This window comes from Ursus arctos, unplaced genomic scaffold (assembly GCF_023065955.2).
Source record: "Ursus arctos isolate Adak ecotype North America unplaced genomic scaffold, UrsArc2.0 scaffold_5, whole genome shotgun sequence".
Classification (NCBI taxonomy): domain Eukaryota; kingdom Metazoa; phylum Chordata; class Mammalia; order Carnivora; family Ursidae; genus Ursus; species Ursus arctos.
In genome coordinates, this window is record NW_026623067.1 from 35,667,053 (window position 1) to 35,695,031 (window position 27,979).

Consider the following 27,979-nt stretch of genomic DNA (forward strand, 5'->3'; position numbering starts at 1 on the left):
TCAGTCACATATATCACATTTAAAGTGCTTAGAAGAGAGCCCTACTCATAGTAAATGCTATACTTATTGGTTATTCTAGCTACTTTTATTGTCACTTTCATTTACATCTTAAGTCTCCCTAATTTGGATTAAAAGGCTTTGTCCCTATTAATGGAATCCGAAATATCAGTAAGCAGATGTACAGAAATATTTTTGGAAATTCCTGAAATAAGACTTGGTAGGCAAACACCTACTCATCCAGTCTAGTATGCCTTTCCACTAAGTAATGGCTGCATGCCCAGGAAGCAATTATCAAACTTTCTCTGAACACCAAAGGAAGATACACCTACATGGTCAGCTGTGAAGAATTTTATATGGCTCATATACGCTCAAGTATCTATTGGTTGGACCTTCATGTCCATGGTAATTAAATCAATATTGGAGTAATAAACAGATATGCTTTAAACAGGAGAAACATACCAAAACTGAAACCACTAAATGGTGATAATTCCACTCAATTGACGTGATCCTCAGGCCACCTACCCCTCTTTACTACTTCTGTTGTTGATTTGAAGGTTTCTTCCTCTCTAATTATTTAGTTCCCTGCACAAAAATGGAAACCTAAATACGAAGACAGTCTCCTTAGTGAAAAGAGAAAGGAAACTGTATAACTGCTAAGAGTTAAGGGAGATGAAGGGAAGAGTTGACAATATAAAGCCCTACATGTATAGAACCTTGTTTGTCTGGTAATTTCTGAAACCAAATCATGTTTTTCCATCTCCGCACCTTCCCAGTGACACGTCACCATCGCCCTGCTCTCCTGCCTTTGCTGAGACCACACCCTGTCTCCTAAAACAAACTGCTTGAATTCTGCTCCACCCCTACTTGTATCTGGCAAGAGGAGGCGGGGGGGAAGATTTCAGATGAACAACTATCCAATACAAATCAGTTTGGAACCCATCAATCACTGGTCTTATATCTGGAGAATTTTTGCTGGATAGAACGTCAGTCTCAGAATACAGTTTCCCTTTTAGTCCTTTCTTAAACAGGAAAGATTCCAAGCCCCCACCACGATAAAGAAATTGAGTTTTCTTTATACTTTTTTTCACTTCCCAACTCTTTGCCCTTCCTCCTGCATGAGCTTGTGAAGGCTTACAGTCAAAATTCACATCTAAAATAAAGAGGGCCGCAAGAGAAGCTCATGTAATCCTACTCCTTAAATATCACTAAGACATCTGAGATATTGTTTAGATTGTGGACTCTTACTTTGACATGCCAGCATAGGTAGATGGACAGGCAAGCACATCAGATGTCACTGTTTGGCAGCTGATAAAAGTCAGTGCTGCTATAATACTAAGCACAGAGCCACTAGATTAGTCTGTGAGGGAAGAGGATGCCTCTTCCTTCCCTTCGATAGTGGGTTAAACCCAGCTGGCACCCTCTGGAACAACGGGTAAGTCCCATCTTTATTTCTGATACAGTTTTGGGTTTTGTTTTTGTTTTTTGTCCAAATCAGAGGAATGTGTACAAAGATGATCTTCACATAAAAACTCTGAAAGTCACAACATCATGTTATTATAGCAAGATACAACAAGAAAGTAACTTACTCGTTCCACTGAAACTGGAAGTCATTATAGAAAGGGTACAAGGAAGGATGGTTGTGTGTCAATATTCTTAAATCATCATTTTTCCTTGAAAAGGCATACTTGGTCTGATTATAATTGTGGTGATGTCCTAGAGCTTCAAAATATCCTCAGTTTTTTGTGCAAGTCTGTGCTATATTAGAGATAGAAAGAAAAAAGATTTTTAAAATAGAAACCTGCATAGTATTTTACTTATAAAATCTTTGTAAATTATTTAACATTATTTGGAATAAAATGATACTGTCATATAAAAGAATCTATTATAGAATTATTGTACAGTATTGTTGTACAGTAACTACAAACATGAAGAAAAGCTTTTCAGAGTTCTCTATTTGAACAACTGTATAAAATTTTGTTGAGACATGAGAACAATGAAACTTTTGAAAGAACATATTTTCAATTGAGCTTTGAAAAATAACAGTAACTGTTAACTATATAGGCTGATACCAAAATGTACAAGATAGTTGGATATCTTGAAAACATATGTAAAGGAGGGGGCGTTTTGGAAAACATCTACTGGCTATTTGTTAAACAGTTTATTCCTTGCTATATGAAATGAATCTGAATAATTTGCCTTCCTAAAAGGGAATTTAAGAACCAAATTTGGATTCAATTCTACAATGGAATGAATAAGCCCATAACTACAAAACTACTTGCCCTGAAATAGAGTCCTTTTTTGAGAAGATCTAATTAAAGCCTCCTTCTGGATGTTTTCCTCCAACAATTTAAAGGCCTAATATAGTTAATTACTAAAATGCATTCTAGTTGAACATGCTTGTGTTCATAAACTTGAAATTAAGGAGTACATTGCTTTTTAAGTGTTCTTTTTCAACAGAATCTTTCTCTTGGCTGTTCAGTAGCATTTGTTCTTTCCTAAAACTACTAGTTTTAACTCTGAACCACATGCACAGCCTTGGGATGAACTTATTTGGTCTGAAATTTCTTCATTAAAAATGATACGGACTTCAGGATAGGAAATTAAACAATAAGATTTCATTTTGATGATGACAGTTTGGGTAACTTAATCAATTAATAGTTTGATTTATCATTATCTCAGAGTTGGCTTATACTATGTAAAATTAAATGTATTTTCGACTAAATTACCTGATATTTTGAATAAAGACAGAATCAATGTCACAATTCATAGCGCTAATCTGTGTGTGTAATGTCTATATATAGTTCTGCTTAGATTTACCATACTAATGGAAGAAATCGGAGGCAAATAAAACCCTTCAAAGCTGATTTTAGGGGCAAAAGATTCATCTAAGGAAAATGGGGATTACAGGAAGTCAGAAGAACCAATGCAGAGCTAAGTAAGAGAAATGGCACCCATCTTTTCTGGTAAGGCATAACTAGCTTCATATTGCCTTACTTACTTCTGTACATCCTTGTCCGCCATTTTGAAAGAAAAAGTAAGAGAGGCTAAAACAGTTTTAAAATTAGTCAAAATACGTATGAAAGATAATAAAAAGTGAAACTCTAAGAGAATATCAACACAAAAACTAGATAGTATAATCTAAAAATAACAGAAAAATTTATATATTGCACTGGAATACAGTCAGTAACATACATACACACAGAAAGATATATACACTCCTTAATTATCATCTAGTTTGGTACTATGGTCAATTTGGAATCAAGAGAAGAGACAGTGCATTGAAAGGTAAAAAAAATACACTCAAAATTGACAACGATTTATACATGTTCCCTCTATGAAATTCTGAAAGGTTGAAGGAGTAAATGCAGATGTTCATGTTCTTTATAAAAACGCATAGTGTTCCCCTTGATTTACCAATACATCATTCATCACAGATCACCACAGGACATTTATTAACTGGTGTATTATCGGCTATTCATTAGTTTTCACGAGCAATGGGAAAAATTCAGATAGAATGGGAGCTGACATGTTAGATACTTAACAGCTAATAATTGAAATCAATAAATCTCTCTGATTAATGAAACTGAACCCTTTGGGCAAAAGCTTATCCTAAAACCATTAAATTTTCACCCTGAGCAACATCACAGAATTTCTCTTCCTAAGTAACCACTAGGCAAACTCAAACTTCCTGCTCCTTTATCTTGAAGGCCCTGAGCATGGTTTAAGAATTACCCAGAGGCAAACAAACATTAATGAATCCTTTTTTCTTGTTCTCAGGAGAAAAGTCATTTGTACAAAGACAGAGATAAAGGAAGAAGTCTAGAAGCCAGGAAAGTTCCACCTTAAGGTGACCTTGAAAGCATAAAAGGCCAAAAAAAAAAAGCATATACACTCCTAAAGATGTTAAACAAACAACACTGTTTTTTATGCAAATATTGTAACGGAATCATTTTCTCCTTTTGAAGGAACAATATTCTTCAAGAGAAGGCCACTCCATCAAAAACAGGAGCACAGTATTCCCACGATCTCAACAAGGAGGGGCAGACCAAGGTTGCTTCTGATTCCTTGGGACCTTCTGTGATTCCAGGCTTGCCACCCCAAATTCAGGACCCCACCCTTCCAGGAGCAAATCATTATAGTAATAAATTGCCTCCATCTTCCATATACCAGCTAAGCATGTTTAACTACGAACGTCCAAAACACTTCCTTCAATCCCAAAATCCATGTGGCTCCAGACTGCAGCCTTCTGCACCGGAAACCTCCAGCTATTCTAGCCAGACCAAACAGTCTTCCATTATCATCCAGCCCCGCCAATGCACAGAGCAAAGATTTTCTGCCTCCTCAACAGTGAGCTCTCACATCACTATGTCCTCTGCTTTCCCTGCTTCTGCCCAGCAGCATGCTGGCTCCAACCCAAGCCAAAGGGTTACAGCCACCTATAACCAGTCCCCAGCCAGCTTCCTCAGCTCCATATTACCATCACAGCCTGATTATAGTAGCAGTAAAATCCCCTCCAGTATGGACTCCAAGTAAGTGAATTTTTTATATGTATGACTATATACTGCATATACTGTGAGCTTTATCTGAGGAGTGTGGGGGGTATGTCCTAGTTCACTATTTACTAGCTAAACAGGCAGTGCGACCTCAAGGGCTCTTTCATCATTCTCCTAAAACACCTTGAACCAGGGTGCTGGCAGTAAGAAATCATCTGACCCATTCCCTAGTGTCCACACTAAGACAGACCCAAGTCACCTATTACCACATACAATTACTTACCTATTATTTTCCATCTTCAAAAAATGATTTCAACATACCCAAGAACAGTGAACTATTCTCCCAGTTCTAAGTTAAAGTCCTCATGCTATAAATTTAATTCCTCTAGTTCTGGGCTCAGCTGAGATGAAGAGCACCTGTCTGCTCCTCCTCAGATAGGATTTCCTCTCACATAAGCAGAGGCTATTAAATGTCTTCTCAGTCTTAGTCTTTTCTTCCTATCCATTTTCCCCTCTGACCCTGACTATCCATTTGGTTAAAAAAAAAAAAAAAAAAAGGCAGGGTGGTTAATAAAAACCTGGGATTCAGATGCTGAAGTGTATGAATTTTCCTTACTATGATCAGAAGAAAGGCTTGAATAGATAAATGACCTTAGGGTGCCCTTTAGCAATTAAAACCACACTTTGTCCAAATTGGTTCAGCTGATTGTTCTGTCTAAATAAAGAGAAGAATACCTGGAGCCTTATGCAAGCATGTACTACTTTCAACATCCTAAAACTATCCTAGGAGAACCTGATATGAATAAGGACACAGTGGTTGTGCTTTTTTTAAAACATGAACTGAATACTTTGTGCTTATGCAAACCTAGAGCTATCAGTTTTCCTATCCGTTGGCTGGCTAAAACACCAGAGAATTAAATCAGAGGCATCTGAAAAACTGTCTGATGGAATACGTTTTGTTGCAGGCTTATCAACAGATTTGCTGAGATTCTTGATAATTTCTCTCAGTCTTCTCTGGAGGCTAATTTTTCTAGAGATTCCTATTGTTGGTAACAACTCTGGAAACTTAGTTGAACTGACTACAGTAATTCAACCTGCAAAGAATACTTTACAACATTCTAAAAAATCAAAATGAAAAAAGCCAAAAACATTTATTAGAATTCTATATATACTAGGTTGAATCATTTGAAATGGCTGATAGTCAACTATTTTTCACCTAAAAAAACGGCATTCATAAGTCTGACCTAATATTTTTTAAAGATGCCTTTAAGAATTAAGAGCCCTCTTACTCTTCCCTCCAAAATTCCCATTATACCCATTATCACACATTATAGATTTTTCTTGTTACATTTTACCCACATGATCATTTTCCATCTAGCTTTCCATTATTTTCAGATTTCCTATATGAGCACTTTTAAATCCAAAATAACCTTTTCTGGGGGCCCCAAGCCAAGAAAAAAAAATAGTAAAATAAAATAACCTTTTCTTACTATACTATTTTTCTTAGTCTTTCAACCTTATTCCAAATATCTGCCCAGAAAAGAAAGCCACAAACAAATATTAAAGAACCTCAACCACATTCCTGGCTCTGTGCACAGAACTAAGAGAAAAAGGCAAAAATGGAGAGTATAAGAAATAAGTATAGGAGGTCCCCAAACCAGAGATCAAAGATACAACTTTAGCTGTTCCATTTGCAGCAACCATAGATAACTCTTTTAATCTTCCCACAGCCACTTGATACCCATTCGGTGTCCAGCTGCACAGGGTGGAAAGCTCTGGCCCTTTGAACATTTGTGCACAACTCCCTCATTGTTATGGTGGGCTTAAGTTTGCCCTGCGTTCAAAAATAATCCCTTGGATTCTGACCTAGATTGCTTTGAAAGCTTTATTTAGCTTTTCATCAGTAGGAAACCCTTAAGCAAACATTTTATTCAGTCGATCAAACCACAGACGGGAAATTGAGAACTCTAATCCTAATTATTCCATTCAAAAAGCCTGCTGTGTGACACTGAGCATGTGTGCCTAACCTGCTCAGTGATTCAGTTTTATGATTTATAACAAAATTAAGGATCTGGCTGATTAATGATAGGGAAAAAAAGACCTATAAAGCAGAGTGCAAGAATAATATTAGTTTATAAATATGAGCACATATCTAGTCTTAACACTCAGGCCATCTAAACTGAGAGGGGAATTCAGTGAATAAATTGACTAGGTCACATACACATCAGTGATTCTCAGGCTTGGTTTTGATAATCCTTCAGGATTTCTCAAATATACTGTATTATACTATGACAGTCTAAAAACAAAATTATTTAATTCTAATTCATTTTAACAAACATGTGACTTTTATAAAGATGGTAGGCTAACATAAAAAAAAAAAAAAAAAAAAAAACAGGCTTTGGGGTGCCTGAGTGGCTTAGTTGGTTAAACACCCAACTCTTGGTTTTGGCTCAGGTCATGATCTCAGGGTCATGAGATCCAGCCCCACGTCAGGTTCCACACTCAGTGCAGAGTGGGCAAGATTCTCTCCCCCTCCCTCCTCCCTCTGTCCCTCCCCCCTCACTCACTCTCTCCCTCTAAAACGAATAAAATGAAAAATAAAATCTTAAAAAAATAGGCTATTATAACTTCATATAGTTAGAATAATAGATCTATAAGACCAAAGGAATTTTACCACTTTGACAGGAGAATTCAACCTTTAAAAAAACAAAAACAAAAACCACACAAACAACTCACTATTTCTTTAAACACTTGGTCTGGCTGTTTACTTAACAAATCAGATTTCAGTTAAGCATTAATTTAGACAACCCTGAAGACCTGAAATGTAAGGAAGAGAAATGTATACCATCAACTTTCAATACAGAGCATCTTGAATACAATTAAAAACCCATTCATTCAGCCAATAGAGTAATGCCTATACCAAAACTCCATGTTAGTGAAAATAAATATTATAATGGTGAGTAATAAGCCATCTTTTTTACTTCAGAATGTTTACAATCTAGAGATTACTAACCAAGTCCCCAAAGCCTGCAAGAATTGAAACTCTGGCTCCTCTCAGGAGAGATACATTTCCACTTAGCTTATAAGTTCTTTTAATGACCCTTGAGAATATCCGAACAGGAACAAGTTGGAAAACAGATCTAGGCTGCCTCATAATGATAACTGGAGAATGTTTATCATGATAATGCTAAAATATTCACTGAGGGCAGTGACCAGTTACCCTGCATTACACATATATAAGCACACACCTGCAGGGCCCTTTAATGAACTAGGCGAAATATGAACAAACAACTGTGGAAGTGTGAGTTCCCTAACAAATGTAATAATACAGGAATCCCTAAATACTAAGCCTGCACGCCGTCACAATCAACAGGGGAACTCGGGGAGGGGTAAGAGCATTTTTCAAGATAAAATTTAGGATCAGAACTTGAAATACGGATTTAAACCAAACTTTTCAACTGCTATTCAAATTTGTTTTCTTTTTTCCCCAAAACCCTCTTTGTGTTCAGATTACATTTCTTCCTCCTTCCTCCTCTAATCATTCCTTTCTTTCTCTAAAAATCACTTCAGCAATGTTAAAGAAACCATTGTTACTGTAAAAGCTATTTGTTACATAGTACCACACTTGAATTATATAAAACAGGAAATTAAAAGAAACTGGAAATTAAAAGGAAAGCCAGACTATGTCAACTGTACACTCCATTCAAAGCAACAGAATATTCACTAAATACCAGTGGTTATATTGGTAAATGTTTAACAATCAGCTCTGGAGAAAGGAGGTAGGATTTGTGGTATTTACCAACTTCCCTGGTGTACATACTCGCATCACCACCAATTTCGCACTATCAACACGAGATCACAGGGAGCTGAGAACAGTATCCACCCATAAACGAAACTTACCAAATTCAATTATAAGACTGGAAGAACTCTCTTGGGGTGCCTGGGTGGCACAGTGGTTAAGCGTCTGCCTTCAGCTCAGGGCGTGATCCCGGCGTTATGGGATCGAGCCCCACATCAGGCTCCTCTGCTATGAGCCTGCTTCTTCCTCTCCCACTCCCCCTGCTTGTGTTCCCTCTCTCACTGGCTGTCTCTGTCAACTAAATAAATAAAATCTTTTAAAAAAAAAAGACTGGAAGAACTCTCAAGCTGCCAGTTATTAGTCTTATACTCTCACTCACTTCTTTAGGGAAGATCTTCAAGGAAGGACATCCTCCTTATGCCTAATCTAATTTGTTCCTCCAGCCACTAAATTTTAACTTGCTAAGAAAAAAAAAAGCTGGTAACCATTCTTATTAAATCCCTCTTGACTATTACTAGGAAATTGGTATTTTTAATAACACTAATAGTACTAAGTGGTAGATTCAACCTATCTAAAGGTGACTGACAAAATGAGGTCAATTCATAGTACTACATCCTTCTCTGAGGATCTTTTTTAAAAATCTTTTTTCTGGGGTGCCTGGCCAGGTGAGCCAGAAGATCATGTGACTCTTGGTTTTAGGGTCCTGAGCTCAAGCCCCACATTGGGTGTAGAGATTACTTAAATAAATAAAAACTTTTTTAAAAAACTTTTTTCTTTTTACAGCTATCAACAACCCTCATTTAGCCAACCTGTAAATACTAAACCATCCCAAAGTGCAAATGCTAAGCCCACCCCAAGGACTCCTGACCATGAAATACAAGGATCAAAAGAAGCTCTGATTCAAGATTTGGAGAGAAAGCTAAAATGCAAGGACAGCCTTCTTCATAACGGAAATCAAGTAAGCAAAATGTCTATTTTGCACAAAAAGCCAATTAAACTATACAATCTAATCTCAGATAAGAAAGTTCTTTCTGTCTCACAGATCTATGTCCATATAATCTGCAAGGGACAAGATTATCTAAAAATAGGGACTATTTGGATCCAATACCACATACTATGCATGAAAACGCCTCTTGGTTTTCAGCAGTAAAAGAATGACACAAAAGAAGTAAAGAATGTAAACAACGTAAAAAAATGAAGAAAAAGAAATCTGAATAATTTAACGAAAATTTTGTTTTAAGCATTACTCCTCATAAAATACGTCTAATGACCAAATAACCAATAAGGGAATATTCTCAGTGAACTTCTTCACATACTTTGGTATATACTACTGATGGACACATAGCTATGAGATTTATAACTCTTCTGTACCCACTATATTAGTCACTTACCTCTGCAACAGCGTTAAATGCCTTAAATCCAAATACATTTAACATACACTGCTTTCAACCAGAAATTAAATCTGGTATTCAGTGTTCATTTAATAAAAGTTATTTCTCCATGTGAGACTATGCAGTACTATATTCAAAGATGGAGCCAATGAGAACATGCAGAACAAAAGGGAAGGTGAAGAACTTCCCCTTACTTGGGATATCCTTACTTAAAGGTGATTAGCCTGCCATTCCCAGGAGCAAGAGGAAAACAGATGAGGGAAGTGGCACTAGAATGAAAGGGAAATGCTTTGAATGAAAACGAAGTTTTAAAACATAGTATATATCTGTAATTCAATAGACAGAACCATACTTCTTTGGTATAGTTCTTGTGGTTTTAAGGTAAAGGTACACAAACAACTTTTATTAAATCTCATTGCTGTCTCCTTAATGATTTCTTTAAAGCGGCTAACATATGAGGAGAAGATGGCTCGCAGATTGCTAGGACCACAGAACGCAGCTGCTGTGTTTCAAGCTCAAAACGACAGTGAGGCACAAGACTCACCACAGGTAAATTATAATAATCTTTACCTAAATGGAGTATTTTTCTTTCACGTGATTTATAAATGTGTATTTCCAAATCCTCATAAATACAGCTTGAAGCAAAGTCAATCACTTCCATGCTCCATTAGGTATAAAAAGGAGAGGCCACGATGAGCTAAAATAGAGAGAAACTTAAAATCTTGCCCCATTTTATGGTGTTCTAATATCAGCATATGAAATGTCACAAAGACAAAACACCAGAAGGCTAACAGTGTCACTTTTCATCTGGACATTTAGGGGTCTGTTACACCTACAACTCTTTTTCCAATGTCAGCAGGGATAGAGAATTTATGAGTTGTAAATCTTTAATAGGACAGAAGTTAAAACTCTGAGCCAAAGTAATTATAACCTTTTCCCATAAGCTATTAATCATTTCAATGTTTTAAAATATAATTGTGGAACTAATGAAATATCCAATTCCCTTTGTTTCTGTATTCAAAAATGCTTCTTATGTAAAACAAAACAAGGAACAACAATAAAAAAAAAAGCCTTGAGTAATGATCTAACATTAACAAAAGGACCCTTTCCAAGAACAGATAAACTTTATGGAAGGCATAAAGTGAATATCCCACAGGCTTGTTTCCGATCAATTTCATTCTAACAAGTAAACTTAACCCTGAAGAGAAACACAGAGGTGAAGAAACAGACTGAACTTTACAGCTGTCTTCCTTCTGTAGCTACCTCTCATTTCTTGTCAAAAATTCCAAAAGAAACTGGAAGTCAAAGGGCACCCAAGAACTCCAAGCTCCTAAGCACAGGAAGCTGAAAAAAGGATTTTCATTTCTATTAAATGCAACTACTAAAAAGGATGGAGCAGGATCTAACAGTGCAACTAATTAGAAAATTAAAACAGAATTTGACTGTCTCTTTGGCTACTCAACAGTTCATATATTCATTCAATTAAATATTTTATATGGAGCACCTACTGTGTGTTGGGCTCTGGACTGGTACAGATTACAGCAAGAAGATGTGAAACTACCTCTATTAGCAGGAGTAACTCAAAACAATGTTATATTGATGGTTTATGTTATAAATTCAGTGTATGATTTTGAGGGCAAGGATCTATCATTTTTCTTATTCATTCTTTAAAAACATTAAAATAAAGGGGATGGTACCAGCAAAACATACCATTATGAAATCAGAAAAGATAAATCTTAGGGGGTTTTTTTTGTATGCTTCAAAAACTCTAATAATCCAAAACGTCATCAGAGTACATAAAACTGAAATGTTACACCTCTGAATATGAATATATACATACTCAAACCACTACTATAGGAAACACTAAAAACTTAATTTGGTTATTTTGGGTTTAATCAGATTATTTTTATTTTTTACCAAAAACTTAGTTGATTTGGTAATTTTTTTTTTTACATGTTGCTTAGAGAACCTTAAGACTGGCCAAAAATTGTTAGAGTTGTAAGAATTTTAAAATGACCAAATATATTAAACATATTCATCCCAAAATAAATTTGTACTCAGATTTGCTGCACTGCTATATAGATGTTTTCCAGATATTTGGATATGGATATATTTTTCACTAGTCTCCACTACTGTGCCAAAAACAGTAAAACACACAAAATAAGCACTAACTATTTGATCAGTTAATTAATTATGATTTCCATTGATTTCTGGTTTTATTCTCAAATGGAAATAATTTTCTGGTGCTCAAATATAAATCCTAAAAGATGTTTGCTTAAATATACCTTTGTGAAGCAGGAAGTAATTAATGTTGTTTTTCAAACATTCTCATAGCTCTACACATATCTTCCATGGTGTCCACCATGATTTTGTGCCATGAGGTAAAAAGAGAAGTATTTCCCAGCCTAATATGTGTTAATTGCTGTTGATGCACTTTTCAGCAGTGGGCAGAATACCCTGTATCAATTGCCAACACAAGTGACTTCATGTCTATTCCTGTTTTACTAAAGGACAATCTGTTCTATGTGTTCCCATTTCAAATACACCAGGGGGACACATCACCCTTTGTTGTAAAATAGTCATATGAAAAATGAACCACCAGGAATTCTAAGGCTAGCTAATTTTTATATAAAATACCTGTTGAATAGTCCTATTAATTCTGGGGATTTCTTGCTAAAGTATTAGAAGGTGAGTGCATTCTATTTTAGTTGCTTAAAACAGTTAACCCTTGAACAATCCAGGAGTGAGGGGTGCTAAGCCCCCCTATATAGTTCAAATTCACATATAACTTCTGACTCCCCGACAACTTAACTATTAGCCTACCGTTGACCAGAAGCCTTACCAATAACTTATCAGCACATATTTTGGACACTACATGTATTACATACTATATTCTTAAAATAATCTAGAGGAAAAAGATGGTGAGAAAATATATTTAAAGTATTTACCTTTAAAAAAAACTCACATATAAGTGAACCTGTGCAGTTCAAACCAGTGTTGTTCAAGGATCAACTGTATATGGAATTAACCATGACTGCACATATACAGTCAATAAAGAAACGTTCAACTTCGACTACTTAATTCTGCTTCATTTCAAGCTAACAACCACATTAACATTCTCACTTTGTTTTAATTTCAAGCAGCACAACTCAGAACATGCACGACTGCAAGTTCCTACATCACAAGTAAGGTAAAAAAAAAAAATTTCTCATTTACTTTGCTACCAAAAATATTTTCAGCTTAAAAATGTAATATTTATAAAGCCTTCAAGCCTCCTACACCTTTTATAAAAAAACAATGTGAATTTTCTAATGTCTGAGAGGGTGATCAAAATTTTTATCTGTTAATTATCAGAACTATCTCAAATGAAGTTTTTTATATGTTTTGGTCAAATAAGCCAGGACCACATGTTCATATTAGGCAACTTTTTCATGATAATTGAAACCCAATTCCAATTACTAAATCATTGCACATGGTTAAGAACTGTCCATGGGGTATTCTGCATTTTAATCACTTTCTTCATCAATTTACAGCACTGTACAAAAGACACAAAGATGTATAATTTGTACCAGATGTTTTTAAGTTGCTACCATTTCTAATAGTCATTAAATATGCCATGTCCTAAGGCCTCTCTCTACTGTTATTACACTAACACATAAAACAGTATAGACTCTGGGGGTTCCAATACAATGGCTTAACTACATTTGTGTAAAAGGAAGAACAATGACAACCTTCCTGCAGAGTGATTATTAAAATATTTTTGTAGAAGTAGATCATCTTCAAGGGGAACTTTGAATGAGCAGGATGCAATCCAGGAGAAATTTTACCCACCTCGTTTCATTCAAGTGCCAGAAAACATGTCAATTGAAGAAGGAAGATTCTGCAGAATGGATTTCAAAGTAAGAGCTCAAAAATGTTGGAGGAAAATTAACAAGATACTATGTTTTGAAACATGTCCTCTTCCTCTTCATCACTTGCTACACACCTGGGGCACCTGGGTGGCTCAGTCGGTTAAGTGTCCAACTTTTGATTTCCGCTCAGGTTGTGATCTCAGGGTTGTGAGACTAAGCCCCATGTCATGCTCTGCACTGGGCATGGAGCCTATTTAATAGTCTCTCTTCCCCTCTGCCCCTCCCTGCCCCTCTAACAAAATAAATAAATAAATAACTTGCTGTACACCTTAACAAGCAACGTGTATAGTGGATAAGAACAAAAATTCTGGAGCTAAGCTTACCTGGGTTTGAATCCTGGCTCTGCCACCATCCAGCTGTATAACCTTAGATAAGGCAGTTAACCTCTGTGCTTTTTGTCTCATCTGTAAAATGGAGTAACAAATGTACCTACCTCATAAAGTTGTTATGAGGATTAACCAAGTAAACAGGCATAAGGTACTCACAATAGTGCCTACCTCCTAATAAATACATTAAGTGAAGCTACCAAAACAATAGGATCTCTAAAGCAAAATGCCTCTTTAATTCTTCTCCATCAAGAAATTCAAGCCAACCTGCTCGCTTGGCCTAGAAGAGTTCTTCAAGCTAGAAGAGATCTTTAGAAAGACCTACATTTTTATTATCCGCATTTTGGAAACCTTTTCTTACACAATGTTTTTCTGGATTCCTTATGGATGAAAGTATATGGGTTTAACTGTTAATATTTATAGAAAAACACTTAACAAGCTGGCATTTAAACAGCAGAGTTACAGTTCAGGAGCACTCCGTTTTGGTAAAGTCACTCATTAGATCACCAATCATCACATGTTATATACCTCTGGGACTTCATCTGCAGTCACCATTATTGAAAAAAACCATAGGACTTCATATTTCTTGTGGAGTCCTAAATAACATTAATTAATGTTCTAAATAAAGTAGTTGAGAGATCTTAAGGAGCATGAGGTTACATACAAAAGGGCTAGATGTGGCTTGAGGTAGTCTGAAAATATTAATTTCAAAAGTTTTAATTTCTGGGGTGCCTGGGTGACTCAGTTGGCTAAGAGTTTGCCTTCGGCTCAGATCATGATTCCAGGGCCCTGAGATCAAGCCTCGCATCGGGCTCCCTGCTCAGTGGGAAGTCTGCTGGTCCCTCTGCCTCTGCCCTCCCCCCTGCTCATGCTCTCTCTCTAATAAATAAATAAAATCTTTAATAGAAAGTTTTAATTTCCACTGTTTTTGTTAAAAAACTGTTGAAACCAAATACCTTTTTAAGCTCTTCCTTTGCATTTTGAATCACAAACCCACCCAGATACTGGAATTATTAAAATTTGTAAATAGACAAATACGTTCCAGTGATGATATAATTTAAAATTCTGTCATCTCCTTCTTGTGTTTTCCTTTCCAGGTAAGCGGACTGCCAGCTCCTGATGTGTCATGGTATCTGAATGGAAGACCAGTTCAATCAGATGAGTTTCACAAAATGATAGTATCTGAAAAGGGTTTTCATTCACTCATCTTTGAAGTGGTCAGAACTTCAGATGCTGGTGCTTATGTGTGTGTTGCCAAGAACAGAGCAGGAGAAGCCACCTTTACTGTGCAGTTGGATGTCCTGGGTAAGCCTTCAAAGAGATCCTCAAGAGTTCCTTAATATCCAGCAGTATTTTTAAAAGCAAGTGTTAAAAAAGAAAAACCCAGATGACTTCATATTTAAGGTTAATGTCTACACAACCCAGGAGAATGCCAATTTTTATCTAAAAGTCACAGCGTGGTGGGGGAGAAGGGGAGGGAGAATTTTTGAGGGGAAACTCCATGAAACTTCAAGGACAGACCTACAACCAAAGCTTTTCAGGAAAAGAAATAAAGAACTGGTACAATTTTGGACAAAACAAATAAGGCAGTACAGGTGACCCTTGAACAACATGGGTTTGAACACCACATGTCCACTTGCATGCAGATTTTTTACAACACACTACTGTACGTTATTTTCACTTCCTTATGATGTTTTAAATAATATATTCTTTTCTCTGGTTTACTTCACTTTAAGAATACAGCATATAATACATGTAACATACAAAGTGTGTGTTAATTGTTTATATTCTCGGTAAAGCTTCCAGTCAAGAATATGCTATTAGTAGTTGAGTTTTTGGGGAGTCAAAGTTTCATACAGATTTTTGACTGCATGTGGTGGGGTGGGGGTGCTCCAACACCCCGCATTGTTCAAGGGTAAACTATATAAGCATTTCTAGATGTAACTGAAGGATCTTAAAGTGGAAAACATTAGTCTAATCATTTCTCTGGTCTATATCCAAAATAATCTGATTCTTATTTTTACAGAATTGTCATGCTTACACATAATTTAAAATTAAGGAATAAATAATAACTTTTAGCCTTAGACTATGTTCTCTTTACTACAAACCACTCTCTAATCATAACAAAAACATGCCTACTTCCTTAGAAAACAGGTATGGCTAAACTCATGTCTCATATTTGTCTTCAGTAAGGCAGTTTCTTATAAAACTTATGTACTGTTTTAAAATATTACAATTTAAGTGCTTTAAATATATATTACATTTGTAATGGTTTAAGCCATAGTATAATGCAAAAAAGATACCTGGCTACAATTCACTGTTGATTATATAAAATTTTGATTAAGTTAAAGGACGGACAATTTCTTTGAGTTTGCATTCTACTCAGATCAGTGAAAAATCTTTAAGATTATTCTATGGTAGGGGCGCCTGGGTGGCACAGAGGTTGGGCGTCTGCCTTCGGCTCAGGGCATGATCCCAGCGTTATGGGATCGAGCCCCACATCAGGCTCCTCCGCTATGAGCCTGCTTCTTCCTCTCCCACTCCCCCTGCTTGTGTTCCCTCTCTCGCTGGCTGTCTCTATCTCTGTTGAATAAATAAATAAAATCTTTAAAAAAAAAAGATTATTCTATGGTATAATAATGGGCCTCAATCTAAGAGGAAAAGTAGTGATCTGGGAATCAAAAAAAATCCAATTCAGGTGATTAAGTTTTGGGCAAGTGTTTTTGTGCCAATAGCTCCAGAAATACTATAATGTTAGAGCTAAAAGAGGCCTTGGCAGGTATCTATCCAATTTCATTTCTCCTTCAGAAAAGCTAGGGTTACAGTAGTATACCATTCCCTCTTTTCCTTCAGGTAATTAAAGAAACGACATAACAATTATAGATATTTGTATACTATTTTACAGTTTACAAAATGCTTCTTCATTTATTATCTCAGCTGATCCTCACAGTTTTGAGTACTAGTGGTAGACAGAGCAGTCACTATTACCTGTATTTATTTTATAATGGACTTTCTATTTATCTATTTTACAACAGATAAAACTGAGCCTCAGAGAACTAAACAAAATTTTCCCAATTTGGCATGGCTGGTGGGGCAAATAGACAATTTGAACCTAAGCTGCCTAGTCTTGCCACCACTCATGATGCCTCCTTATTGAAGAGACATAAATGAGAATGTAACTTAAATTATTTGAATTAAACATGACTATAAATTCAACGCAACATTACATTCCTGTTTTCGAACTCAAATTGGTATAATACAAGAGTACTACTGTATGTTCTTTCAACTAATGCTAAAGTTTCCAATCTTCTTGAGTTAGTGTTTTTTAAAACTTTTGTATCAACATACGAATTTCATAATACCTTGGTTTGACTTATTTTCTTTTTATAATATTTCAAATACTTGAATTTTTTATTAATATGTAGCAAAAGAACATAGAAGAGCACCAATGTTTATCTACAAACCACAGAGCAAAAAAGTTTTTGAGGGAGACTCAGTGAAGCTAGAATGCCAAATCTCAGCTGTACCTCCACCAAAGCTTTTCTGGAAAAGAAATAATGAAATGGTACAATTCAACACTGATCGCATAAGGTAGGATAAGTATTCTTAGACATAACTTAGTTTATTTGGGTGAATCCAGCTGTACTTGAAATGCATTACAAATGGCATGCGTTTGTAATCTCACTTCGTCTAGTTTTTAAAACATGTATAGAAATACAATAAACCTCATTAACCCCACTTCCACTAATCAAAATTTTAAGGCATAAAGCTAGGATTTACCTTTTTACTAACAACAAAGAAAGATAGCTCAAGGAAATGATGACATAAATAAAATTAAGGGGGGAGAATTAAACACAATAAAACCAATAGCTATTTGGCATTGACTAGGTACATTCTCAGAATTTCCAAATGCTTCGTTTTCTTATAGTCTAACCCTCTGGGTCAGAGGCATCATAAATAAACTTTCACAGGAAAATTAATACCTACACTGCATTCTTTTATTATTGTTTCTTTTCAGTTTATATCATGATAACTCTGGAAGAGTTACTTTACTGATAAAAGATGTAAACAAGAAAGATGCTGGGTGGTATACTGTGTCTGCAGTTAATGAAGCTGGAGTGACCACATGTAACACAAGATTAGATGTTACAGGTATGTCACGCTATCAACCCAACGACTTAATCAGAAAGATTCAGTAAGAAACACAAATCCCAGCAGAATATAAAAATAATCAATTCTGACCTTTTTTTCTGTTTCTGTCTGATACTGAATACCTAGGGCAACGCATTTGTTTAGAACAGGTTTTCTGAATTAACCTCTTTTTCATCTATTTCAGTTCGTCAAAACCAAACCCTTCCAGCTCCTAAGCAGTTACGTGTTCGACCAACTTTCAGCAAGTATTTAGCACTTAATGGTAAAGGTCTGAATGTGAAACAAGCTTTTAACCCTGAAGGAGAATTTCAGCGTCTGGCAGCTCAATCTGGACTTTATGAAAGTGAAGAACTTTAATGAGGTTACCAACACTGGAAAACACAACAACTACATTATTAGTAACATATTCAATTAAATTTTTAAAGTAAATCCATAGCTGTATTAACAGATTATGGCTTTAATTAGGTAATATAACTAATATATATTTATAATATTTATCCTTTGACTCTTGCACATTCTTCTCTGGTTTGCAAAGCCCGTGGAAAATCTGAGCATATGGGTTTGTAATTGTAGAACACTATCTTAAAATGTGAGATTTTAACATTTAAGTCATACACATTTAACAATTACAGGTTATGAATTAATATCAACTTTTTAAGCACATCTAATGCTTGTAATAAGGTTTACTGGTACTGCTTTCTAAATACTGTTTTACCCATTTTCTCTTAGAGGAATACTAACATGGTATAGTATCTGAGTGTTCCATAGTTCAATGTCAAAAGAGAATAAAATTTCAAATATTTAAAACAGACTGTCTTCTCTTCACAAAAGTCTAGATCTTTAAAATATAACTTCTGGTTTTTACATACTATACAACACTTAGCCAAACCTAAGAATAACAAGTTCCAAAAAAGCAACAATATTATGTTCTAGAACTGTGTCTCAATGAAGCTCACTTACAGCTGAGTCGATTCCTCCTGCAATTAAGCTAGACCTTCCATGGTTTGCACTTCAAAAGCAAGCAACCACAATAAATCCTGACAGAATCTCTCCTGAAATTGTGATTTTGTTTTAACCAAAAAGTCCGTAAGTCTTCAAGACCTTTGAGTCTACTGAGCTCAGTGGAATAAGAATAGTCTGTAGAGTCATCTGCTTAATTCTTAACATTTCATGTAAATTTGAATGCCTGTTGGGGGGGGTTTCTCAAGTTCAGATAACCTATTACGTTAAGAAGCATAATTTTGTGAGCATCTGAGAGTCTAAGTACAGGAAAGGGAAAATCCTGTCATTACGCTATTCCTTAAGATAGGACATAACCCTTTCTTCTCAGGCCTCCTGTCCACTGGTCATGGCCTTTTGCTAGGCCTCTCCTTTTTCTTTTATCATTGGTAGTCTTTGACCCTCGCTGCTGTGTGGCCTCGGTTTGTTTTTCATCTACACATAAAACAGCATTTATCAACATCACTCGACATCTCTTTCAGGGAAATAACAAAAGCGGCTTTATTTTTTACTTCCCGAACAGCTTGATGGTTTTCTTTGCTAGCTGCCCTGGGGCCTTTCAACTGAATTCCGTTTCATTTTTCTTTTTTCCAACATGAGACTCTCTCCTGTCTCATATCCTGTCAGGGCTCTGGATGCCTTAATTTACAGCCAAATGTCTTTGGTTTACAAACCTTCCCATCTTTGCAAAGCTTCTGGGCTCCCCACGTCTCCTGTTGGGCCTACTATTCCACATAATCACTTCAGAGCTGGATTTTTTTAATTCTACTTTATCGTTTTCTTTAGCCATATTGGGTGGCACGAGGGGTGAAAGCTATTTCTAGCAGCAGCTCTCGGTTAACGAGAACCGATGTCTGCAAGCAGCATCGGCAGAGTGGGCGTTTGGTTAGGCACTCGGGCTCTGGCTTCCAGCAGATTTGCCCCGACCACCTGTGCACTTCGGTAAGTCACCGACCCTCTCAGCGCCTCAGCGTCTCCAGACCTAAAATGAGGATAAAACACCTACCTTTCAGGAAGGGGGGATGTGAAGACTAAAAAAGCCAATAAATGTAAAAGGTGTTCAAGACACAGTAGCCCGTTAGAATTAATTACTACGATTTTTACGACCAACCCCAAGCCCAAAACCAGGTTCGCCCGAGAAGCCGAGCCTCCGCCAGAGACAAACGCCGCAACTCCCAACCCCGCCTCAGCTGCCGGCTTTCCAGAGCGTCCGCGGTGCGCACGCGCCCTGGCCACTTGTAGCGCGGCTTGCGCTGGTTCAGGACCGTGAGGGTTTGCGCAGGCGCAGGAGCTAAGTGGCGCGCGTTGCAAAGTTACGCGCAGGCGCGGCAGACCGGGGAGGTCGAACAGGCGTCGTTGTCCAGGTCGGACATGGCTGAAGCGTCACGGTGGCACCGAGGCGGTGAGGGATCATCCTAGGGAGTTATGGGCAGGGCCGATTTGGCAATTACAAGTACCATGGAAGGAACTATGTAACCCCATATCTATTCATAAAAGACAGCACGTTTAGCCCTCACAGCCTCCCCTTGAGAAGCGGTGGCTAGGAGTCCCATTTCACAGATGGGAAAACTGAAGCCTTGAGGCGATATGGCGCCCGCCCCTCGCCAGAGGCTCGAGCCGGGGCTTGTACTTAATGCACAGATACCGTCCCTAGGCCATTCTGCGAAGCCTTTCGTTGATCTAGGGAGCCTTACCTCGATAGAACTCCAGGCCGAGTCCTTTTCCCCCCTCCAGCAGAAGCCAGCCTTCCCAAGAAGGAATATAGAAGGTCGAGAAAACGGTTAGGGACAGATGAGTGATTTTTTTTTTTCTTTTTCTTTTTCTTTTTTTTTTTTTTTTTTTTTTGTATTTTGCTTTTTCACTTTCAGACGAGACTTCTAAGGAAACGTCCGTGTAATATATATAATTCGTTAGTGTTCAGTCATAAAATGAGAAGTGTTAGTAATTATTCCTACTTCGCAAAAGTGAGAATAAAAAAATAACCAGAAGCCATTGGAGCTTTCCTTCACACAGTCTATCAGCTAAAAGTGGCTGTTTTCCCATTATCATTGTTAATATCCATTATAAATTGCATAATAATGTAAGGAAACAATTTGTTTTGTGTCTCACAGGGACTCCGAAACCTAACCTGCATTACAGTAAGGAAGTAGAAATTAGAACCACACTTCAGGAGTTGGCACTCTACTTTATTTTTTTAATAAACCTATGTATATGTAAGTACACAGATATAGATGAAGACACTGTTTGAACTAAGAAGTTATGTGGAGGTGAAAAATAAAACATGTACTTTATAAACCATAGGCTCTCAGACTACTAAGACCTCTAAAAAAAATTAGTGACACATTTTAGACTTATCTTAAATTCATTTAGATTGACACGATTTCCATTTCTTAAAGGGCAAAGCTTTAGGTCACAGGTGTAATGAAAAGCTTTCATAGTCAACATTGAATTATTAAAGTTTTCAGTTCTATCCTGAATATAATTATTCCCTTGAGTTGGCAATTCAGACGAGATTTCTGTCAGAAATCTGCTCAGTTTCATAGGTCACTACAAATGAGGCCAAAGAAGTTAGTCTTCGTGTCTGGTTTGTTCTTTCCCTGGCCTATCGCACAGTTTATAGTAAAATATGCTGGTGCAGAGTCACGGAAGGTATGGATCAATGCAAATCTTTAACGAGGTTGGGAAAACCTCTTAACCTGCGTTTCTCCTATCTGTGGGTCAAGAGCATTGACTGAATCAGTATGAAAAAGCATTTCATCATTTGAGTGCCCAGCAAACACTAGATTTAGTAAACTCATTGGCCAGACTTCTCACGTTGATATGGCCTGCATACTGGCAATTATGTATCAGTTAACTATTTGGCATTGTAGGAGTGAGTTTGAGTCAGATCTTGATTAAAAAGACAACTCTAGATCTTATAAATTAAGACATCTTAGACTGGTTTTTAAATGCTTAATATTCAGGAAATGGAAAAATATAAAAAGATCATAGTTTCATTATTCAGACATAAAAAAATCTTTTTTAATTAGGAAGAATTGAAAGAGACTTAAATCTTCATCAACAGAGGATTTGTTAAAAAAACAAAAGCAGGATTTGTTTAGCATTTTGGTATATACAGTGAAATAATATGGAACATTAAAGCATGGCATAGGCTGATGTGCCATAGAATAATGTTGAAGATAGATAATTGGTAAAAACTAAAAGTCTTCTAGCAAAAAGAAAAATAAAAAAACATATTTAGTCATATTAAAGAAAGACCCTGCTCTAAAACCTATCCACCCACCCTTGAGAGAGAACAAATACCAGTTAATATATTTAAAAATTCTTATGTGCCAAAACATGGATTTATATGTTCCACATGCATATCTCACTTACGTCTCATAACAAAACTATGAGGTAGGAGATGTTATCCCTGTAGTGGGACTCAAATCATTATTTGTTTGAATTCAAAATCCATAGCTTTATTCACTATATTATATTGCCTCTCTCAGAGAAAAAGCTTGCAAAATAGTATGCATAATGTGATCTCATTTTTGTAAAAATAAACTTATTTTCTTTATAAATGTGTAGGCATATAGAAAAATCTGAAGAATATGTGCTAAACCTAATTGTAGCAGTGGAATTACAGGAAACTTCTTCCTGTTTTGTATATTTCTATTTTCTTTTTTTTAATTTTATAATTAGTCAAAAAATTTGAATTTTCAAAACATAATTGGGAATAAAATTTAACTAATATTTAATCCTGATAAACTGAGTTTTTAAAAATAAATTTTTAAACAAAAATTCTTCTCCTTAGTGACTTTTGGGATGGTAAACCCACATATGTATTACTTAAACAAAGTTATGTCATCTCTATTTTTGGACACTTCTGTGCCTGGTGATGAAAGAACCAACTTTAAGTCTATTCGCAGCATAACTGATTTTTGGAAGGTAAGGTATCATGTGACTGAGAATGAAATAGCTTTTGGTATTGCATAAACAAACTCATGGCACACCTAATAGACACTGGAGACATATTTGTTGAAGGAATGAGTAAAAATGAGTTTCATTTCTTTAAACTTTTAGAATCAACCAATCAGTAAGTGTATATTGAGAACCTATGCTCTCAGTGTAAGAGAGTTCTTAGAACTTTCAAAAAAATTATACTTTTTAAAAAAGATTCTATTTATTTGAGAGAGAGAATAAGCATGAGGCAGAGGGTGAAACAGACTCCCATCTAAGCAGGGAGCCCGATGCCAGGCTTGATCCTAGGACCCTGAGATCATGACCTGAGCCGAAGGCAGACACTTAACCGACTGAGCCACCCAGGCACCCTAAAATTATACTTTTTTTTTTTTTAACATTATCACTGCATTTGGAAAATAGAAGACACACTGCTTATGTGGGGTTAGGATCCATGTCAAACTGTAATTGTGTATAGTAAAAATTTATTCTTAAAAAATCCTTAAATGGGGGCACCTCACTGGCTCAATTGGAAGACCATGCAACTCTTGATCTCACGGTTATGGGTTTGAGCCCCACTTTGGGTGTAGAGATTACTAAAAAAAAAATGTTTAATCCTTAAATGGCCCATAAAGTGAAATATATATAATTTTGGTATACAGCCTTGTACTGTGTCTATTACAGTAATGTACAGCATATAATCAAGTAAATAATAAAGAGTACATATGCAAAATATAACTTTATAGTGCTTTTAATTATGTGAGAGTACCATTCCTTCGGCTTTGGAACAGATTTGTTTTTTCCATTACATTTCACTTAGCAAGATGCTCACATTATTAGGAAAGAACAGTTAAGTGGCGCCTGGGTGGCACAGCGGTTAAGCATCTGCCCTCGGCTCAGGGCGTGATCCCGGGGTTATGGGATCGAGCCCCATATCAGGCTCCTCCGCTATGAGCCTGCTTCTTCCTCTCCCACTCCCCCTGCTTGTGTTCCCTCTCTCACTGGCTGTCTCTATCTCTGTTGAATAAATAAATAAATAAAATCTTTAAAAAAAAAAAAAGGAAAGAACAGTTAAGAGAACAGAAGCTTTAGGTATCCCAAGTCACAAACACTGGGGCATGTAAGGAAGAGATAGGAAGGTTTTCCAGAGGTGATGACAATTCACTTGTATTTTAAAGGATGAGTAACAGGAGGGCATTCTAGGCAGGATAAACAATATGTGCTATAAGTAACTCTACCTATGGAGCTATGTTTGGCATTACAGGAATATGGAAGATGAGGTGGACAAGGCCAGACCCTGAACTGAACAGAGGTCAAATCATGAATGCCATGCTAGGAATCTGAAACTTCCGAAGGAGGCAAGGTCACTTCCTGAGAAAGAAGGGAAGTTTGAGATGAGAGCAGATGATTAAAGGTCATTGGTATAGGCCTAGTGAGATATAAAAGAAAAAGGAGTTAGTCCCGACACCAGAAGTGGAGTTCACCCTGCTTTTTTTATTGTGCTGACTTGAAGTATACATGACCAATGGCAAGAAGACAAAGGCAGGAAAGGAGAAACTGAACCCTGGGTTTGGGATCTCTTAGAATGGCAGAGCAAGGAAGGAGTAGCAGTCACCACCGCTGGAGCTGGTGGGGAAGAAGAACACAGACAACTTTGAGGGCAAGTGATGAGTTGTGGCTATAACAACCATGAGTATGTGGCTATGGGTTTATATACTCATGTATTAGGGGACAGTTTTCAATATACCCTTCATATAAGAAAGGGAGAAGAGGGGTTCTGCAATTAAATGAATTAATTTTTGTAAAGTGCTAGAGCAGTGAGTAGTTAGTAAGGGCTCAGTAAATATTAACCATCTTCATTATCATCATCGACATCATCGTATCCTTTAATATTAATGGTGGCTTGGTCAGTAATTTTCGTACTCCTCAAAATCACTGATTTTTAAGTTCTTAAGGTAACATTATGAATGTAGATTCTGTTACACAATTGACATGAAAGTATTTTTCCCATAACATTTATCTTTCTATATGAAGTTTATGGAAGGACCCCTTTTGGAAGGTCTGTACTGGGACGCATGGTACACTAAAAACACATTGTACGATTTAAAGAACAGCAGTCGCATCTACTATGAGAACATGCTTTTAGGAGTCCCTAGAGTCCGTCAACTAAAAGTCCGCAACAACACATGCAAGGTCTATTCATCCCTTCAGTCTTTGATGAATGAATGTTATGACAGATACACTTCTAAAAATGAAGACCTGGCTGATTTTGGCCTTAAAGCGGAAACTGAGTAAGTAATATAAAATTACATGTAACTTTTCCTAGCATCTTACCATTGTATGTTTAAAAAATTAGGAAAATTTGTGTGTTTTCCAAATAATACCAACAGTGGTCTGGCAGGTAAGGAGCAGTTTTTATTATTTCAATAATAGTAACAAACGAAGGAGAAGTGTTTAGAAAAGTAAGAGTGAAACTGTTATTTTGTTTACCAAAGGATAAAAAGAGTATTCTTTTTTTTTTTTTCTAACTGGGGTATATGAAGTGCTAAGTCATTTTGAACATAAGGTAAAGTGTCAGTTTTTGCTTTTACAGTATGCAAATCAGCTTTTCTGTCTCTGACCAGAGTCCCTCAAACACATCCCAAAAGCTTCTTGGGACACCCAGGGAGTGTGTTAGGTGTGCTCTGCCACTTTCCTCCTTTCTCACTCTGACTTCAGTGATATCTTCTGTTATTGCCAATACCGAAAATGAGCAGTTATGCTCTGGAGGCGCTGCATCTGACGATGCCTACCAAAGATATTAGAGCAGTGTTCTCCAAATTGGCTGAGGCTAATGCTGGTGTACACTCATGTCTATACTGAAAACAGGACACCCAAAGCCAGAAGCTGCTTATCATTGTGTTTACAGTCCTATGAAAATCATAGGAGGCAGAGAACAAATTTTTTAATCTAATATTTATCAAAATGATACAAATACAATTCTCCAGAAGCAGCCTCTTTTTGAGTTCTTTTAGTTGTTTCTTCTGGTGTATTTTCTATTTCTAAATAATGTGCTTATACTGCTATTACTTGATTTTACAGTTTTATGTATCTATTGTCTCTGTCATGAAAGGTGTCTGTCATGTGTCCCTCCCTCTACACACACACTTCCTATTTCTCTTAGCCTGTTGTTAGATCATAATTTTTGTTGATCATTAGTCAATGTTTATATTATACATATGAGCAATGATTACATTTCTTCAACAGCCTCTCCTGTAGCGCCAAGATTAATCATTGCTTTATAGTTTTTGTTCACTTGTTTTTTCTTTGTGTAAGTTTTTGGTTATACTTTAGGATAGCAAAGTGCTTGCATAATTCTTAGAAATCTAATAAATTCATAAGTATGGTGACACATTCTCTTAGATATTACTATTTCTCTTTCAATGAAAAATTACAAAATAAATCAGTTATTCAACTGCACATTTTAAATGGGAATCCAAAAACTAATCTGTTAGGTATTCTATTATTCCAAATTCTCATAACAACTTAAAGTGATTTACCAAAATTAACACTACAGATTTTGTATTATAATATTTGTTATTCCCTAACAACCAAAATAAGAATCAATCTGTGCTTGTTTGTCTATCTAAAATGTACCATTTGCTAATTAAAAACATCATAAAAAATTGGAAGTAGGAGAAGACTGGTGTAACAATTGTTCTTATTTCGGTTTAACAACCATGTGGAAAACACTCAAAAATACAACAACAGAATTTTCATTAAATCTGGGTATTTTTTTCTTAGTGGTATCACTTTTCCCCCCTCCTGAAAACAAACATAGTATTATTAATAGAAAAACAAGTTTAAGCAGTGTACCTTTGGATAATCATTCAAATCTGCCTGGGGAGACTGAACAGGGACTGAAATGAGGAGTCGAGGCTTTATTTTTTGATATCCCATAATTAAAAGTAGAAAGAATGGGGGTGCTTGAGTGGCTCAGTCAATTGAGTGTAGGACTCTTGATATCTGCTCAGGTCATGATTTCAGAGTCGTGGGATCGGTCCCCACATCCCTCTCCACGCTGAGTGTGGAGTCTGCTTGAGATTCTCTCTCTCCCTCTGCCCTTCCCCCCACCTTACATATATGCTTGCTCACTCTCTCTCTCTCTCTCAAAAAAGTAGAAAGGATGGAAACAAAATTCAGTTATGCACATTTTACTTTGATTTATAAACTTTTGTTAAAGTAAGATACCTGTTGGGGCGCCTGGGTGGCTCAGTTGGTTAAGCGTCTGCCTTTAGCTCAGGTCATGATTCCAGGGTCCTGGGATCCAGTTCTACATCAGGCTCCTTGCTCAGCGGAGATCCTGCTTCTCCCTCTCCTGCTTTCCCTGCTGTGCTCTCTCTCTATGTGTCAAATAAATTTTTAAAATATTAAAATAAATAAGTATCTATTTAACAATATAGACATTGTAAGAAAGCTCTTGTTTATTGACATTTATACATGGTATATGACCTGTAGAAGACAGACTATGAAGCCCCTCTTTTACTATATGGAGACAGATATTTATGAATCACAGCCCTTGATATTCTTGTCCTCCAAAAAGACTAAAAATTTCATAAGACAACAGAAACGTGTATTGAAGAAACAACCTTAGTCTTGGTTTTCTAGATTATAAATTCCCAGAGGCAACAGATGGATTTTTTAAAAACCTTTTCTGGGACGCCTGGGTGGCTCAGTCAGATAAGCATCTGCCTTCAGCTCAGGTCATGATTCCAGGGTCCTGGGATCCAGTTCAACATCAGGCTTCTTGCTCAGCAGGGAGTTTGCTTCTCCCTCTGCCCCTCGGCCCCTCCCCCGCCCCCCTGCTCGCACTTTCTCTCTCTGACAAATAAAATCTTTAAAAAAAAAAAAAACCTTTTCTCATAGTATCTAGTCCAGTGTGTTACCCACACTAAACAGTAAAAAATGAAAACTTACTAAATATTAA

General features: G+C 36.5%; 2 protein-coding genes across 7 annotated transcripts in view; both read left to right on the forward strand.

The window, feature by feature from the left end:
- Positions 1-988: 988 nt before the first annotated feature.
- On the forward strand, positions 989-18,879 carry MYOT (myotilin). Of its 5 annotated transcripts, none has more exons than XM_026508052.3 (11): positions 989-1,432; positions 3,778-3,847; positions 3,966-4,529; positions 9,076-9,250; positions 10,128-10,232; positions 12,827-12,873; positions 13,450-13,582; positions 15,018-15,225; positions 17,346-17,511; positions 17,939-18,072; positions 18,257-18,879. In XM_026508052.3, the coding sequence occupies exons 3-11, from the start codon at positions 4,177-4,179 to the stop codon at positions 18,427-18,429; spliced, it is 1,494 nt and encodes a 497-aa protein (XP_026363837.1). In that variant the 5' UTR covers positions 989-1,432; positions 3,778-3,847; positions 3,966-4,176; the 3' UTR covers positions 18,430-18,879. The 5 variants fall into 5 exon arrangements, with proteins under 5 accessions (XP_026363837.1, XP_044243370.1, XP_048076809.1 ...); XM_044387434.2 differs by having other exon boundaries at positions 1,262-1,432; positions 12,824-12,873; XM_044387435.2 differs by lacking the exon at positions 3,778-3,847 and having other exon boundaries at positions 12,824-12,873.
- A 1,412-nt stretch (positions 18,880-20,291) lies between these two features.
- The window catches only part of PKD2L2 (polycystin 2 like 2, transient receptor potential cation channel), a 41,817-nt gene continuing 34,129 nt past the window's right edge, over positions 20,292-27,979 (forward strand). For both annotated transcript variants that reach the window (XM_026508060.4, XM_026508059.4), the window contains exons 1-4: positions 20,292-20,473; positions 21,183-21,284; positions 22,868-23,001; positions 25,048-25,304. In XM_026508060.4, coding sequence (XP_026363845.2) covers positions 20,443-20,473; positions 21,183-21,284; positions 22,868-23,001; positions 25,048-25,304 — 524 coding nt within the window. In that variant the 5' untranslated portion in view covers positions 20,292-20,442. The remainder of the gene's footprint in view (positions 20,474-21,182; positions 21,285-22,867; positions 23,002-25,047; positions 25,305-27,979) is intronic.

Coding starts and splice junctions, on each gene's coding strand:
- MYOT (XM_044387435.2), top strand. CDS start 4,177: ATGTTTAACTACGAACGTCCAAAACACTTCCTTCAATCCCAAAATCCA. Junction 17,512..17,938: donor TTCAACACTGATCGCATAAG/GTAGGATAAGTA, acceptor GTTTCTTTTCAG/TTTATATCATGATAACTCTG. Junction 18,073..18,256: donor CACAAGATTAGATGTTACAG/GTATGTCACGCT, acceptor CATCTATTTCAG/TTCGTCAAAACCAAACCCTT.